Source organism: Equus asinus, chromosome 10 (assembly GCF_041296235.1).
Source record: "Equus asinus isolate D_3611 breed Donkey chromosome 10, EquAss-T2T_v2, whole genome shotgun sequence".
Taxonomy (NCBI): domain Eukaryota; kingdom Metazoa; phylum Chordata; class Mammalia; order Perissodactyla; family Equidae; genus Equus; species Equus asinus.
Genome location: NC_091799.1, coordinates 23,407,804 through 23,423,212, shown reverse-complemented (window position 1 = coordinate 23,423,212; position 15,409 = coordinate 23,407,804). Strand labels below are relative to the sequence as shown.

General features: G+C 48.3%; 1 protein-coding gene across 3 annotated transcripts in view; it reads left to right on the top strand.

Moving 5' to 3' along the window:
* Nucleotides 1-15,409, top strand: part of MORN5 (MORN repeat containing 5) — a 32,758-nt gene that overhangs the window by 1,059 nt on the left and 16,290 nt on the right. The window contains exons 1-4 of one of the 3 annotated variants that reach the window (XM_044778857.2): nucleotides 388-696; nucleotides 2,409-2,556; nucleotides 4,253-4,364; nucleotides 7,986-8,117. In XM_044778857.2, coding sequence (XP_044634792.1) covers nucleotides 2,410-2,556; nucleotides 4,253-4,364; nucleotides 7,986-8,117 — 391 coding nt within the window. In that variant the 5' untranslated portion in view covers nucleotides 388-696; nucleotide 2,409. Of the gene's footprint in view, nucleotides 1-387; nucleotides 697-2,408; nucleotides 2,557-4,252; nucleotides 4,365-7,985; nucleotides 8,118-15,409 lie in introns of those variants that run through there. The other 2 variants (XM_014851616.3, XM_044778858.2) reach the window with 2 other exon arrangements.

Genomic DNA, 15,409 nt, shown 5'->3' with positions numbered 1-15,409 from the left:
GTGCTCTGATGTAGAGAGATTTGAATACGGTGCACAGTTCTCTGGGCAGAAGGAGCCACTGATAGATCCGTGGTAGGGCTGGGCATTAGGAAATCTAATTTATTTTATCCTGGTGTCCCTCCTCATAGTGCATATGTCTGGTAGGCACTCAGTACATTTTGACGGAATGATTTAATAAGAGAACAAACGAATGAATGAATGAATAATATTTGAGGTATGGTAATCATATCCTCATTATGGATTGAAATCTTCATTATAGAGTAGTTCTCTTTGTTCCTTTGAACTTACTTTGAATTTGGAATGAAGGCTTTTCACCTTGAATGAATAAAAGGAAAATGAAAGTGAAAACGAGGGAGAGGACGGGAGGAAAGGAAACCGGGAGGGAGGGAGGCAGAGTGGAGATGGGGAGACCAGGTCAGAGCCCATCGCAGGTGTCCCAGTAAGAGGCAGCAGGACCCTGGGCCAAGGCAGAGGCAGTGGAGCTGCAGGAAAGAGAAAAATTTCGGAGAAGTTTGGGGATTTCATTACCAGGACTTGGCAACTGATTGGCTCCCGGTCCCACTCAGAGACTGCTTTCAGTCCCCGCCCAGTGCCCAGCTCCAGGCTTCGACCTGGAGGATTCTGATACCATTCATGGAAACTGAGAACTCCGAGGAGGGGCTCCTTTGGAGGAGGAGAGGATGCGTTCCATTCTGGGTGAGCTGGAGATTTCTGTAGAAGGTCTGAACAATCAAGTCTAATTTGCAGTTTGAAAAAAGGGGCCTGGGTCGAATCTCAAAGAAGGGTTTAGTTGGAGACTGTGCTTAGAAATGATAGATGTCATCTCAGGCAAAGAGGTGGAGGGAAGAAGGAGAAGAGGAGTTCTGTCTCCTCCCACGTCTTCAGCAGAATAAGAGCAAAACAGTCCGTGAGCTCTTACTAATGTGCCAGGCATTCTGCTATTGTTTCATGGCCATTATTTCATTCAATTGTCTCAACAACTTTGGGGGTTGGGGTGTTGTCATTATCCCCATTTTACAGATGAGGAACTCAGGCTCAGAGAGGTGAAGGAGCTTGCCCAAGGTCACACAGGCACAGAGAGGTGGAGCCAGATCTGGACTCCAGGTTTGCATCTCTCAAAAGATCTGCCTTAACCACAGTGCTCCCCTGCTTGGGGCCTGTGCCACAGTGGCATCTTCTGTCATCCATTCAGTCAGTTCACTGGCCCTTCTGTTTCCTTCATTCCTTACTCAGTAGATGTTGACGGAGCACCTGTTTAAGAAGAGACATGATTCTAAGAGCGGAAGATTCCAAGGTCTTCCTCTCAAGAGGCTTTGATTAAATAGGGGAGATGAGGTATACAGTTCAATGCAAGGCAGAAAGTGCTCACATCCAACAGAGGTACCAAGAAAAGCCTAAAGAATGCCAGGGTTGGGAGTGGTGGCTTCCAGCTAGTGGGGAATAATGGAGACGGAATGAAGGAAGGAAGGAAGGAATGAAAGCACATTTTGTAAGCTCTCACTATATGTCAGGCCCTTCACTGGAAAACCGTTATACGTTATCTGGGTTCAACTTGAGCATTAATCTCAGACATTTCACACACAAAGTAAGTGCTTGAGCTGGGGGTCCCTGCCCTGTGCTCTGGAGGGGCCTGTCTTCCGCCTGCACAGCGCTTACCACACATTACATACTTCCTTAACTGTGTCCCCCTCTAGCCTGTGGGCTCCCTCGAGGGCAGGGACTGCATCTGTCTTGATCACTGTTGCGTCCTTGTTGTATCCAGCAGAACAGACTCGGCACATGTAGCAATACTGGTATATCATGGGTGCTCTGTAAATATTTGTTGGGAAAAAAGAAGGAAGGATGGAAAGAAGAAAGGATTAGAAAGAAAGGAAGGAAGGAAAACAGACAAACAGAGGTTTAGGAAAGTCTCCAAGATGATACATCTAGGAAATGGTGAAGTAGTATTTAACCCATGTCTCCTGTCAAAATTTCACACTTTTCCAAGTTTCCTCCTTGTGGTATAAAGGGCAGGGCTGGGCTAGTCACAGGGGACAGGGAAGGTGCAGAACCAGCTGCCAGGAAACCTGGGCCTGGTCTCTTTGCAGTGCTTACTGTGTGGCTTTGGACTCATCCCTCCCCTCTCTGGGCCTACCTGGGGTGTTTCCTGGGGCAGCATGAACTCCAGGATGGCCTCTAGGTGACGGGGGGGGGGGAAAGACCAAACTCTGCCCCCCCCCCACCTTCAACAACACAGACCCTCTAATTTTTGAGCTTTCGAGGGAAACAGAACAAAAATTTTGTTTTTGAATAGAATATTGCTGGGACAGTAACCTCCGAGGACCCTGAGGATGAGGTTCCTGAGCCTGCCTCTGATCCTCCGGCCACCGCGCCGTGCAGGGCTCAGTGGTTTCCCTGTGTCCTTACAGGATGGAGGGCAAAGCTGAATACATCCTCCCAACCGAAACAAGATACGTCGGGGAAATGAAGGACGGCATGTTTCACGGCCAAGGAACCCTGTACTTTCCCAGCGGGAGCCAATTCGATGCCGTTTGGGAAAACGGATTGGTCGTAAAGGTGATCAGCCTGGGGAGGGGAGCTGCAGAGGGTGCGGCCTGGGACAAGAAGAGCCGCGCCTCACGGACCCCCTGCTCTCCCTGTCTGGTGCCTTCTTCTCTCCTCTGCTCCCTCTCCCAGGGCTCTGGATCTCTTCCCTCTCTCCCTCTAGAGAGGTTGTGATGACTGTGAATCCTGTTATGCCACTAACAAACTGTGTGACCTTGGGCCCATGACTTTCCCTTTCTGAGACTTGTGTTTCTTGTCTGCCAACTGGGGACTATAGTTGTATTAGTTTCATATTGCTGCTGTAACAAATGACTATAAACTCAGTCCCTTAAAGCAACAGAAACTTATTATCTTACAGTCCTGGAAGTCAGAAGTCTAAAAGAGGTCAGCAGTGCTGCATTCCTTCTGGAGGCTTTATGGGAGAATGCATTTCCTGGCCTTTTCCAGCTTCTAGAAGCTGCCTGCTTTCCTTGGCTTGTGGCCATGCATCACTCCGACCTCTGCTTCTGTGGTCGCATCTCCTTCTCTCCCTCTGCTTTTGTCATCACTTAGTCTTCCATCACCGTGGCCCTCTGGCTTCCCTCTTACAGGGACCCTTGTGCTTACATTGGGCCCACCCAGATAATGCAGGATAATCTCCTGTTTCAAGATCCTTAACTTAATCATATCTTCAAAGTCCCTTTTGCCGTGTAAGGTTAACTTATTCAGAGGTTCCAGTGATTAGATGTGGACATCTTTGGGGGACCATTATTCAGCCTGCCACAATAGTGCTAGGCACCTCCTAGGATGGTTGTGAGAGTAAATGAGGCAATACACATGAGCACTTTGCTCAGTACCTGGCACACAGTAGGCACTCAATAAGTGTTCACTCTTAGTATTACTGCCGCCACCACCACTGCTGTCATGGTAAGTCATCTAATCCAAGGGTCCTTAACCTGGAATTTGTGGAGCATCAACAGAATTCAGGGAACCAGTGAAACCTCTTGATTTATATACAAAAGTTGCCGTGTAGAGGGGACTCTGTCTCTGGGGAAAGATCTACAGCTCTCATCAGATTCACTAAGGCTGTGTACGAGGGACAGCTCATGACCTAAAAAAGGTGAGGAAACATTCTTTGTTCTATAGCTTGGAAAATCTAAGCCCCAGGAAGGGGAAGTGACTTACCCAAGGTCACACGGTGAATTCATAGTGTTGGAATTTCCACCCATGTTTCCTGATGTCCAGGCCAATGTGAAGTCCACATCCTGGGGCTTCCATCAGTGTTAAAGCAGCAAAAGCAGAAGGTAGGTGTTTGGACAAAGGGCTGTGACTGATGCCTCTGACCTTTTTTAGCTGTGATAATAATAAAAGAATAATAATAACATTTATTGAGTGCTTACTATACGCCAGGTACTATGCTAAATCCTTTACACGTACTATCTCATTGAATCAACCCTATTAAATATATAACATTATTATCCAATTCCGCAAATGAGGAAACCAAGGGTAGGTCATCTCCCCAAGGTCACACAGTGAGTTGCCATATTTTGAGTGCCAAGCCCAGAGCTCAGCGCTTTATAGCCATTCCTTCTAATCGTCATAGCCATAATAATTGTGATAGTTAGCACTTCTTTTCTGAGGCAATGAGAAAGCCACCTCTTTCCTTGACATCTGTCCTTCTTGGCAAAAGGGCTTCCTCAGACCCGTGTGTGTGCTGCCTGTCTTCCAGGGCGAGTACACCTTCTCGGATGGGCTGCAGTATGACGCTGAGTTCTGGCATTATTGTGACAGCTACGATCGGAGGTTTTACACTGAGATCTGCCATGGCTTGAAGCCTGCAGGTACCCAGAACCCTACCTTTCCTTCACACCTCTCTGTGCCTCAGTTTCTGTTCTGCAAAATGGGACAATAACGTCATCTACCTCACAAGTCCGTTGTAAATAAGAGAATACTTATAAAGTGTTTACAACAGTGTCTTGCGCACACAGCAGGTACACGGTACATCTCAGCGGTTGTCACTCGTAGTACCAACTGTGACACTGAAATTGACCAACTCTGAAGGTGCGATGCTCTGTGTTTCAGGCGCTGAGTGAGGCTCTCTGTAATCCCTGTCTCATAGAATCTCCAGGTGGCCCTGCCATGTCTGCCTTCCTAGTCTCATGTCATAGAGGAAGAAGCTGAGGCCACAGAGTCCCAACACATTTCCCAGGGGCAGAACTCACGTTGAAGCCCAAGTCTTCCTTTCTGAGGTCCCCTCTGTCATGCTACCTTCCTGCAAAAGTCGTGTTCCATTAGGGAGGGTTACATTTGGGCCTAGAGCCTTGATTCAGAGTCTGGATTCAGAGAGCGACAGCTGAAGGAGCTCATCTGTGTTTCCGAGAATCATGTGAAGTCAGCTGAACCTTGAGAGCATAGTCTTTTGCACAGCTGAGACAATAGATCCAAAATGACAGATGGGAAAGTGACTTTGCAAACTGTCAAAATAAACCCTAATTTATGGGATAATGCAGGGTGGTTGGCAGAGCAAGGAGCCAGAAGGTCTGGGTTTGAGTCCTAGCGCTCCCTGTCGATAGTGGGATGAGCCTGGGCAAGTCAACATCTGTGAGGACAGAAACCTCCAGAAAGCACCCAGGGTTGGAGTCAGCAGACCTGAGCTCAAACCCTGGCTTTGCGGCCTTGGATCAGTTACTCGACGAGGTGAGCCTTCTCCTCTTCCTTTTTCTCCTTTGCCGGCTCTTCCTCCCAGCAGTTATTAGTTCTGGGCTTCTCCAGGGCTCTCTGGCTTTAGGTGCTCTTCTGTTCTCATTCTGTACCCTCTCCCTAAACAAGTTGATTTACTTCTAATCCTTCATTTACCATCAACTTCCAAACTGAAGTCAAAATCCCCAAGCCTCAGATTCCTGCCTCCAGCTTCCTCCGTACCCATATTTGGTTGTCCCTCAACTGGTCTGCACTGAATTCATTACCTTCCCCCCCAGCCCACCCTGCCCAGTGACTGCTCCCTGAGAGACTGTCACTCCCGTCCACCTAGGTTAGCCTGATCCTGCCGTCTGCTTCCCCCGTATGCAATCTCCAGTCCTGTGAACTCTGCCTCTTAAATACATTCATTCATTAGTGCATTAGGCAGTTGTTTACTGAGCACCCCCATGTGCCAAGCCGGGTTTCCTTCATCCTCTCTGCCACCGCCCTGTTCGAGACCACCATCCTCTCCCCTCGATTCTCTGGTCTCCTGAGATCCACGCTTCATCCCCCTCTGGGCTGTTCTCCACTCTACGGTCGCTTCCATCTTGAAAAACGTGAATCTGATTGCCCCCTACACACACACACACACACACACACACACACACACACACACACACACACACACACACACACACACGCTCTTCAGTGCCTCCTCACTATCCTGAAGATAAGGTTCCAAATTCTTGAAACAACTTGCATTCTCTGGCTCCTGCTGATGTCCCCTGCCTCTTACCCACCCTTCTCGGATTTTCTTCTCCTCCCTTGCCATGCTTGCTTTCTCTCTGTTCCTTGAAGAGAGCGGATCTTTCCTGCCATTCCCTCTGCCTGGAATGCTCTAACCCTCTCTCTGCCCCCAATAACTCCTTCCCATCCTTCAGGTCTCGGCTGAATGTCCCTTTTTCTGGGACCCCCCATCCCTGAATTCCAGACTAACCAAGGTCTCCCTCTCACAGAGCAGCAAGGTTCTCTATCATGAGAGCTCAGTATCTCTCTTCCTGAGCTGACTGTGAGCTCCTTGAGGGCACGGGCTCTGTCTCACTCACCGCTGTGTCCCCAGTGCCTAGCACATTGCCTGCCACATAGTAGGTGCTCAATAAGCAGAGGCGATAATATTGACATTGCAGTGGGAGGTGACGGGGTGCACTTAGGGGAATTAAGACAGCGACATGAATGAATGTTTCCTGTGCACTGACTCTGTGTCAGAGACTGGCTAGGGCCCGGAGGACTGAAGGCTGAGAGGACACAGTCTCTGCTTTCAAAGAGCTGCCAGTCTAGATACCACTTGTAAATGGCTTGAAAATGGCTCCTGCTGGGTTAGTGATGATGGGGCCTGGACTTTGTCGTGGGCTCTTCACCCCAACTGAGGCCTGTAGGCAAAGAGCCCAGGCCTCAGGCCTTCTGCTCTCACACAGCGTCTGGTTTTGCCACAGCTAGGCCTCTGCCAGTCTCGAAGGCAGTGTGGCGACCTGCAGCCTTCCCTTCTCATCCAGAGACTCCCAGCAGAGCAGCTTCATCCTAAGTGCCCACCTCCTGCCCAAGTCAGTCAGCACTTTGCGGCTCAACAGCCGCCTCTCAGCCTCGGAGGGCAGGCGTGATAGGGCAGGGTGAGGGTTAAGGCTGCCCCTTCTCCTCTCTGAGCATCTGTGAGTGGGCATCGGCATGAGCCTTCAGTGAGGGAATGGCTCTAAAGCGTCTGGCATGGAGTAAGCACTTGGAAACTGTTGGGCAGGAGTATACCTAGTTGTCATCGTTAACCGACATAAGGGCACCCACTGTGTGCAGGGCCCTGAGCTGTGAGCATCCAGCCCTCAGTCAGAGGATGGGGAATTACAGGAGGCACAACTCAGACGGAACCTGAGAAGATGTTTATTCCAACCTTGTACCCTGTATTCAGGCCCCAGAATTCCAACATAAATGGTCCACCAGCTCCTCTTTCTGTCCTGGTGGTTCCAATGTCCCCAGTCCTGGGGGTGGTGCCCAGGCCCACTCCTCCCCAGATGTCGGCCTCTTAGCATATAGGTTACAGTGCTGGGTATCTAGCTGCATCCTACCTGCATAACCTTGGGCAAATTACTTGACCTCTCTGAGTCTCAGTTTTCTTATCTATAAAACAAGGCCACAGGGTTGCTGTGAGAATTAGGTGAAATAGTAGGGTTGAGCACTTAGCAGCAGGCCTGGCCCATAATAAGCACTCAGTAAACGGCAGCTATATGGTCGTTTGGTGAGAGTCGAAGTTCTCCATTCCCTGACCCTTGCCCCCTGGACCCATTTCTTTCCTCTTGTTCTTCTTATGTGTGCCTCGCTCCACAAGTTTTCCTGCGTGAGGCACGATGGCTCTTGCCTCTGGCCCTTGCCCGCACCTTGAGCTCCATCCTTGTCCTGGACATGCCTTTCTATCCACATGCCCGCTCTGATGCGTCCTCAGGGTCTGTCTGTCTCCAGAACCTGTGCCCTAGTCATGGTGTCCCTAGAAATGGAGGATGGGGTCAAGGAAGAAGACAGGGGTCTAGTTCCCAAGACTCTGCTCACAGAGCCGTTCTCAGGAAGCCCCTTGGGGGCTCTGCTCCTGCTGCCCCTGCTCTGCGCCCCACATAGGAGTGTTTAGTCCAGCAGTGATGCCAGATGTTCGCATGAGCAACCAGCCAAAAGTGGGCTTTAGGGAGAACTGGGTTTGGATTGGACCTTGAGGCCGAGTTAATTATCCTTTATGTCCTTTCAAGGTATCTCTCAACTCACCAATATGGATCCTCCTAGAAAAATCCCCAAAGGCTGTTATGATTGTGGGGACGGCTTCTATGACCCGGTCACGAGGATAGTCAAGGACTATAAGAATCGCTTCCTGAGAAATGCAGGTATGGTTATTCTGACACCTGTGGCACATGTTTTCTCTTCTCTCGTCCACATACAGGTTTGTGCATATATCTCACATACATGTATACATTTGGTGAGAAAGACGCTTTCGCTGATAAAGGACAAATGTTGATTATCTGAATGTTTCACTGTTTGGAATTCTTGTAGCTAACAAGTCTATACGTCATCACAGAGTGCGGTAAAGGACATTAGTGGTCTGACTGTGACAGCACATAGGTGTAGTACTGAAAGGATTACAGTACCAATCTTTGCATGCTTCCCTTCAACTAGTATTTAATGAATACCTACCGTATGCCAGACACTATGCTTGGTGTGGCTCCAAAGCAGGGCAAAGCTAGACACAAACCTCTATCCTTGTGGAACTTCTGTTTTGACAGGTAGCAGACAAGTGCTATTAACAGTTGATTATATCATGGAATCAGCACAATGAAAGAGAAAATCGTGGCCCTACATGGGAAGGGGAAGTAAAATATGGGGGTCCCAGAGAGGTGGGAGTGATGCTGTGGGAACACAAAGAAGGGGCACCAAATCCAGAATTGGAGATTTAGGGAAGGCTTCAGGAAGGAAACTACAGCCAAGCTGAGACCTGAAGAATACTTGGTAGTTGACCACACGGCACGGGCAGAGGTTTTCCAGCCAGCTAGAGGTGATTGATGCCACGTGGTCCAAGAAGGCTGGCTGGCCCCTCAGCAAGGGGAGAACCTCAGTTTGGTGAGTGAACACAAGCTGATCAGACTGAGAAGGACTGACTTACAGGGACCAAGCTGGCAGGAGGCCAATGCGGTGCTGGAATAAGAGCAAAGGCAGTGTGGTGGAATCTTGGAGCCAAGGTACCCCTAACCCATGGGTGCTCCTGGAGGAAAATGGCAAATGCTCCATGCCAAGTCCCCTGGTGGTTTTCTTTACTGACTTCCCATTTTCCACCAACAGAGTGTACCGCGTAAAACACTAATTCTGCTGGATGTTAATAGGCTCGCCAGGAAGTTTCTTGATCAAATAAGCAAAGGAGATACTGAGTTAAACGTTTTATTTACTGAAGGGCCTTTAATATGCTAATATACCTTATACTTTTCCTTCCCAACACTTATTTCAACTGTAATTATGTAGTCATTTGTATAATTAATTGCTTAATTCCATCTCTCCCACCAGACTGTAAGATCCCAGTGAGCCCCCAGATAGGGACTCTATCTGTCTTGTCTCCACTTGTATCAGTCAGAGTCCAGTTAGAAAAACAGAATTAAATATCAGGAAATCAGTTAAATAGGTATTGGTGAACTGAAAAAGCAAGAGGACGACATTGAGGAACAGAGAAAGTAACTGCAGGAAGCAGCTACCACCTCAAGAACTCAGGGGAAAGCAAGAGATTGGGTGATCAGAACCTAGAAGGTCCATAGAGGGACCCCCAGGAGCTGCAACCCGGACCTCTGGGGGTGGCACTGCCCAGTGGAGCCTCTGGAGAGACATAACTGAAGCTGATTCTAGGAGTGTGGAAAAAACTGGAAACTGGAAGTGACATGCCATTGCTGAGGTGACGCTGACATGAGCAGCAAGCAAAACAGAAAAGACTGTGTCCCCTCTCCCTCCGTCTGCCTTGCAGCAACTAGCTGAGGGCCAGCTGCCAGAGTAGGAACGTCATCCTATACTCCCAGTTCCAGCATTGCGAAGAGGGTGGAGAAATGTAAGCATGGAGCCGAGAGTCCCTAGCTTCGTAGCTGGCACAGTCCACCCCTTTCTGGCTCCACATCTTCTATACGACGCCCCCTTCTATACTACAAACATAACACAGTAATGCCTTTTTGTATAACAAGTTACACCTGTCCTTCATACTGATACGAAGGTGCTCTCACCTTCTCCTCCAAGAGGGGAGATGTAAAGCCCGATAGACACTGTATCCGTCTTTGAGTGGTGTTGGTCCTTGACAGTGTCAATGCAAAACAACCTATAACCGTTCTACAGATAAGAGAAATAAGATGAGTTTTACTTGAGCCAGAGTGAGGATTGTAACCTTGGAAGGCCTTTTCCCGAAAAGAAGAAAGTGTTCTGGAGAAGCATGGTTTTTAGTACTGTCTTCTATCTTTTTAGAACAAAGAGCATACATTAAACACACCCAGGATACATTTTCATCAAAGTTTCACAGAGGTATTCAGTTACAAATTAGCAGGTCAACATGACCCTGATGTCGGGACAGGGATTAATATGGGTGTTACCAGTAGGGCTACCAATATGACGTAGGAGGGGACGTCTGCATTCTTACCTTGAGAGTGCATTCTTTATTTTAATGGTTAAAACAGGTGTACAATGTATGTTTGATAGGCCAATGTATGTTTGATAAGTCAGGCTTTTTAGTTCAAGTCAAATCAGTTTTGAACCCCAATAGTTACCCCATATACCTCAGCATGTGAAAATCTCTTGTCAACAGTCCTGCCTAAATAGTCTGTAACCTATGAGTGACTACCAATAATCCTTCTATAAAATAATAATGGGAAAAGAGGAAATAAAAGAAATTAGTTAATAAAAACAAAAATGTAGATAGATGATGTAGATGCAGCTATACATACGTGTACAAGCAGGGAAGAACAATTGCGTTACTGCTACAGTGCTTTCTGTAAGGTCGTGAGGCAGTAGGTAATATTTAGAAATTCCTTCTTCCATATCCATTCCATGTTCCCTTTGCTTTCATCCTGCACATCAACTGGTCTGGGCTTGGTGGAGTTTTTTAAATTTTTTTTTTAAAGGAAGATTAGCCCTGAGCTAACATCTGCTACCAATCCTCCTCTTTTTTTGCTGAGGAAGACTGGCCCTGAGCTAACATCGGTACCCATCTTCCCCTACTTTATATGTGGGACGCCTGCCACCGCATGGCTTGACAAGCAGTGCCTAGGTCCACACCGGGGATCCAAACCAGCGAACATTGGGCTGCTGAAGCAGAACATGCAAACTTAACCACTGCACCACCAGGCTGGCCCCTGGTCTGCTTTTTTACCTGGTAGGGCAACCCAAACCCTCATTCTTGAAGGGTCTGAATCCTTACTGGTCCTGACTTCTTGTTTGTTTGTTAGTTTCATTTTTTATTCACTTGTCCCATTGGCAGTGGAAGTACTAAGAGGTGCCCTAGAGAAACCCCGGGTTCCAGATAGCTTCCCCTTTCCCCCACTGCACAGCAGCAACCCAGTTTCACCCTGGCACTCCGGGTCAGTCACTCCAGCCATTACATATTCGCCCTCTTTGCCTGTTGTTTTGGTGGCACAAGGAGCCAAAATGGCCAGGTGTCTGTTTCAACTTCCAATTCAATTGAACCATCATTGTATCACCTGGTGGGACCATTTCTCCTTGACAACTAAGACCGTTGGACCAGAAAAATTCAGAGTTACAGCAAAGGAAGCAAAAATTTTGCTTAAAAACTGGCACACTGCTGTAGTGCCATCACCAAGCATAGGCCCAGGCCCGTAGTAGGTACCCGTTAAGTATATATGAAAGAAAGAAATTAAGGAGTGAGTGTGTACTGCGGGTCTCTGCCAGGGAGATATTTGTATCATCTCCCAAACCTGTTTGACCACAAGGTTAGCTGGGAGATGGGGCAGCAGGGAGCATTTTTATGGAGCTGGGGTTCCATGGAGCATATTTTGGGGAATTCTTTATTAGTATAGTCTTTCTTTAGTTGTGGTCGATGCAACGGATTCATTTTCAGCTTTTTAGGTTTGAATTGTATTCCAGTCTTGCCTCACTGAGATGACGTCCTGGTCCCCTGGAGATTCACAGTCCAGTGGGGAAAATAGACACAGAAACATATAGTCACAAAATAAAGTGATGGGGGCCCTGGTGCGGGGAGGCCCTGGAGGATGAGGGGGATGGGGGGGGAACTGATCACCTGGCTGGAATGGAGGGTGTCAGTCAGGAAAAGGGTCCGAGAACTGATGGGTCTTAAAGAATGAAGAGGAGTTTCATAACAGAAATGCTGGGGAAGGGTATTCCAGGCAGAGGGTACAGTATGTGCAAAGACACGGAAGATGAAAAAGTTTGGTATGACTGGGAGATCAGAAATTATGGTTCCCAGAATCCTGTGGGTAAAAGCCATGCTCGATGATGAAGTTTAAAATGCATCCCGGGGATGAATAGGTGGAGCGAAGAGGATTTTTAGGGCAGTGAAATTACTCTGTATGATGCTATAACGCTGGATGTATGTCCCTATACATTTGTCCAAACCCACAGAATGCTCAACAACAGGAGTGAACCTTAATGTAAACTGTGGACTTTGGCTGATTGTAACATGTCTCACTGTCGTGGGGAATTTTGATAAAGGCAGGGGCTGTGCATGTGTAGGGGCGGGGGTTATATGGGAAATCTCTATACTTTCCTCTCAATTTTGTTGTGAGCCTAAAACTGCTCTAAAAAAATTAAGTGTTTAAATATGCATCATGGGAAGGGAAGGCCATTCTTAGGAAGTTTGGAGAAGGACAGACACTAATGATTGTTTGGTGAACAAATATTTATTGACTGCTCGCTATGGGTCTGGCTTTGTGTTAGGATAAAGGTGATAGCAGTGTCATCGACTCTTCTCTTGTGGAGCAGGAGAAACTGACAGTAAAATGGATCGTAGCAATGTGGAGTTGCTGTAAGAGAACCTAGGAGGGGTACCTAACCCTAGAGTCAGCAGGCCAGGGAGCTTTCCTGGAAAAATCAAGATCTAATGTGAAACCTAAATAAGAGCCAACAAGCGCAGCAGGGTTGGGAAGAGTGTCAAAGGCAGAGGGAACAGCATGTGCAAAGGGTTAGAGATGGAGGAGAACACTGCACAACCACGTCAGGGGCATGAGATAACAATATGTCAGGGGAAGAAGAGCAAGAGAGAAAGCCCATGAGGTGGGAAGGATGAGGGCATAGGAAAGACCACGGGTATCTTTTCACCTGAGGGCGGTGGGGGAGCAAGGGAAGATTCCAGGCAGGTAGAGTACTCACTGATGTCCTTTAGACAGATTCCTCTTGTTACCTATAGAAAAGGGGCCAAAGGGGGTGAAATTAGATATGGGATCCTTCTGGCAACATGGCCAGAGAGGGGCATCTGAAGGACCAGGGGCCCCAGAGAAGTGGGATGGAGACCTGGGTTCCGAGTCCTGGCCCCGGCTCTCAGGCTGCCTGCTGGCTGACCCTAGGCCGGTACCTTCCCTCTCTGGGCCCCTTTCCCTTCATCTGTAAAATGAGGGAGTTGGGCTGGATAATTTCTAGGATCCTTCCAATCTTAAGAGTCTATGATGGAGGAGAAAGGTAGCCAAGGGGTATTTTGGTCCAGATATTACAGGACAGATCAAGTTCGGAGTGTCCTGAAAACCACTAAGAGGGAGTCTCTGTTAGTGGCCACCTACTCATTACCCTTGACTCACCTCACCCTGCCTGGGACCGATGCAGGCTTCCGTCCATCTTCTGTTTTCCTGGGGGCCCTCTCTCCCCTGCATTCCAGTCTGCCCCTATAAACAGTGCTTCCTGTTGGCATCCCCAAGGCGCAGGGCTGCTGGCCATGCAGGCCTGAGGTGGGTGACTGAAGCCATCCCAGAGTAAACACAGTGGCCTGAGCCATTGCTATTATGAAGCACATCCCACCTGGGTGGGTCAGAGCCCAGGATGCTCATTTTATAGGAGGTCACGAGCTGGGGCACCATTGGGTCGCCGTTGGTTCACCTTGGGGCCTCTCTGAACTGCCTTGGCTCCTTCCCCGTCTTGTGCTGACTTCTTTCCCCAGCAGAGAAGTCTACTTTAGGCCTGACTGGAAAGCCCTAGATCACTAAGCTTCAAATTGCTGAACTACAAACATGCTTGACAAATCCAGGTTTGCTAGACTTGGGTTTTTGAGAAAGCCTTTTTTTAAAAATTTTTGCAGGGCAAGATTCACCCTAAGCTAACATCTGTTGCCAATCTCCCTCCTTTTTCTTCCTTCCCCCACCCCCCACAAAGCCCCAGTTGTTAGTAGTTGTGTATAGTGGTAAGTTCTTCTGGTTCTTCTGTGTGAACCAGACGAGTGATGTGGTTCTGCACCCAGGAACCAAACCTGGGCCACTGAAGTGGGGTATGCCAAACTTAACCACTAGGCCATCAGGGCTGGCTCAAGAATGCCTTTCTTTACTGGAGAGGATGGTACCTGCTTGCTGGATTGTGGTGAGAATTGAAATCCATCCTTCTGCTCATCAAAAAGTCTTTGAGTGCCTACCATGTGCCAGGCTTTTGGGGATCAAGGCAGGCAAGAATTCTCTCTAACTGTGGCTCTCAAACCTTTGGACCCTGGCTTGCAGTCACAAATGATTTACGTCATGATGCAATACACACACTGACACATGCACACAGGGATGCGTTCTTTGTACATGCGAGGTACTAGGATATTTTCTATTCAATTTTTTAAAATACTGGTTGCTATGCCCGAAATTGATTTCACAACCCTCTTAAGGGTTGGGACCAGCCATTCACGGACCATTGTTCCAGACAGCCTCCCCTGACCAACCTCTCCCACCCAACCCCCCTCCACTCCTCTGTCGGGGTTAGGTGTCCCTCTGTGCCCCCGCAAGCCTCCCCCCAACAGCGCTTAGCCTGCAACAGTAGAAGTATCTTTATTTGCCAATCTCCCACAATAGACTGGTGGCTTCTTGAGGGTAGGAACCATGTGACTATGTCCGATTCATCACTGGGTCCCCTGCATCTCGCACAGGTCCTGGGAGTTGGAGCTGATTAAACGTTTGTGAAAGAAAAGCAGGCAGGCGGGCAGAGGATCTACTACAAGTCCCTTGTATTCTTCAGCAAATTATACAAAATTCATTCCCTAGCACACAATAGACAACTTATTATTTTGAATAATGAAACAATCCATTATATTTCTCTGCACCTCCAAGTTTGAAAAGCTTGAAAGCTTAAGCATCAGAGGTCTCAAACCAGTGGCTCTCAAGCCAGAGTTTTGTTTGGCTGGCCCAGTGCTTGAAATTGCTTGGGTTTGGGCAGCTCCGTGGGGCAGGCACTGCCCAGGTCCCCACCACCTCCTGCTGTCTGAGCCACAGTGGCATCAGTCATTTCTGGGACTCACCTTAAAGCCTTTGAGCTCATGAGCCCTGCCCCTCATGTGAACTTCCCAGGCATCCAGTGAGCTGGGAATGGGCGTATCCTGAGATTATGAAACTTGGTCCTGGAGTGATGAATGACAGACTGGTGATGGTGAAGCTGGAATTCAGACTCACTCCCATCTTAACTACAGGTCCATTGTTCTTTCCACCACACTCTGCCGCTGTCTCTGTTGGGA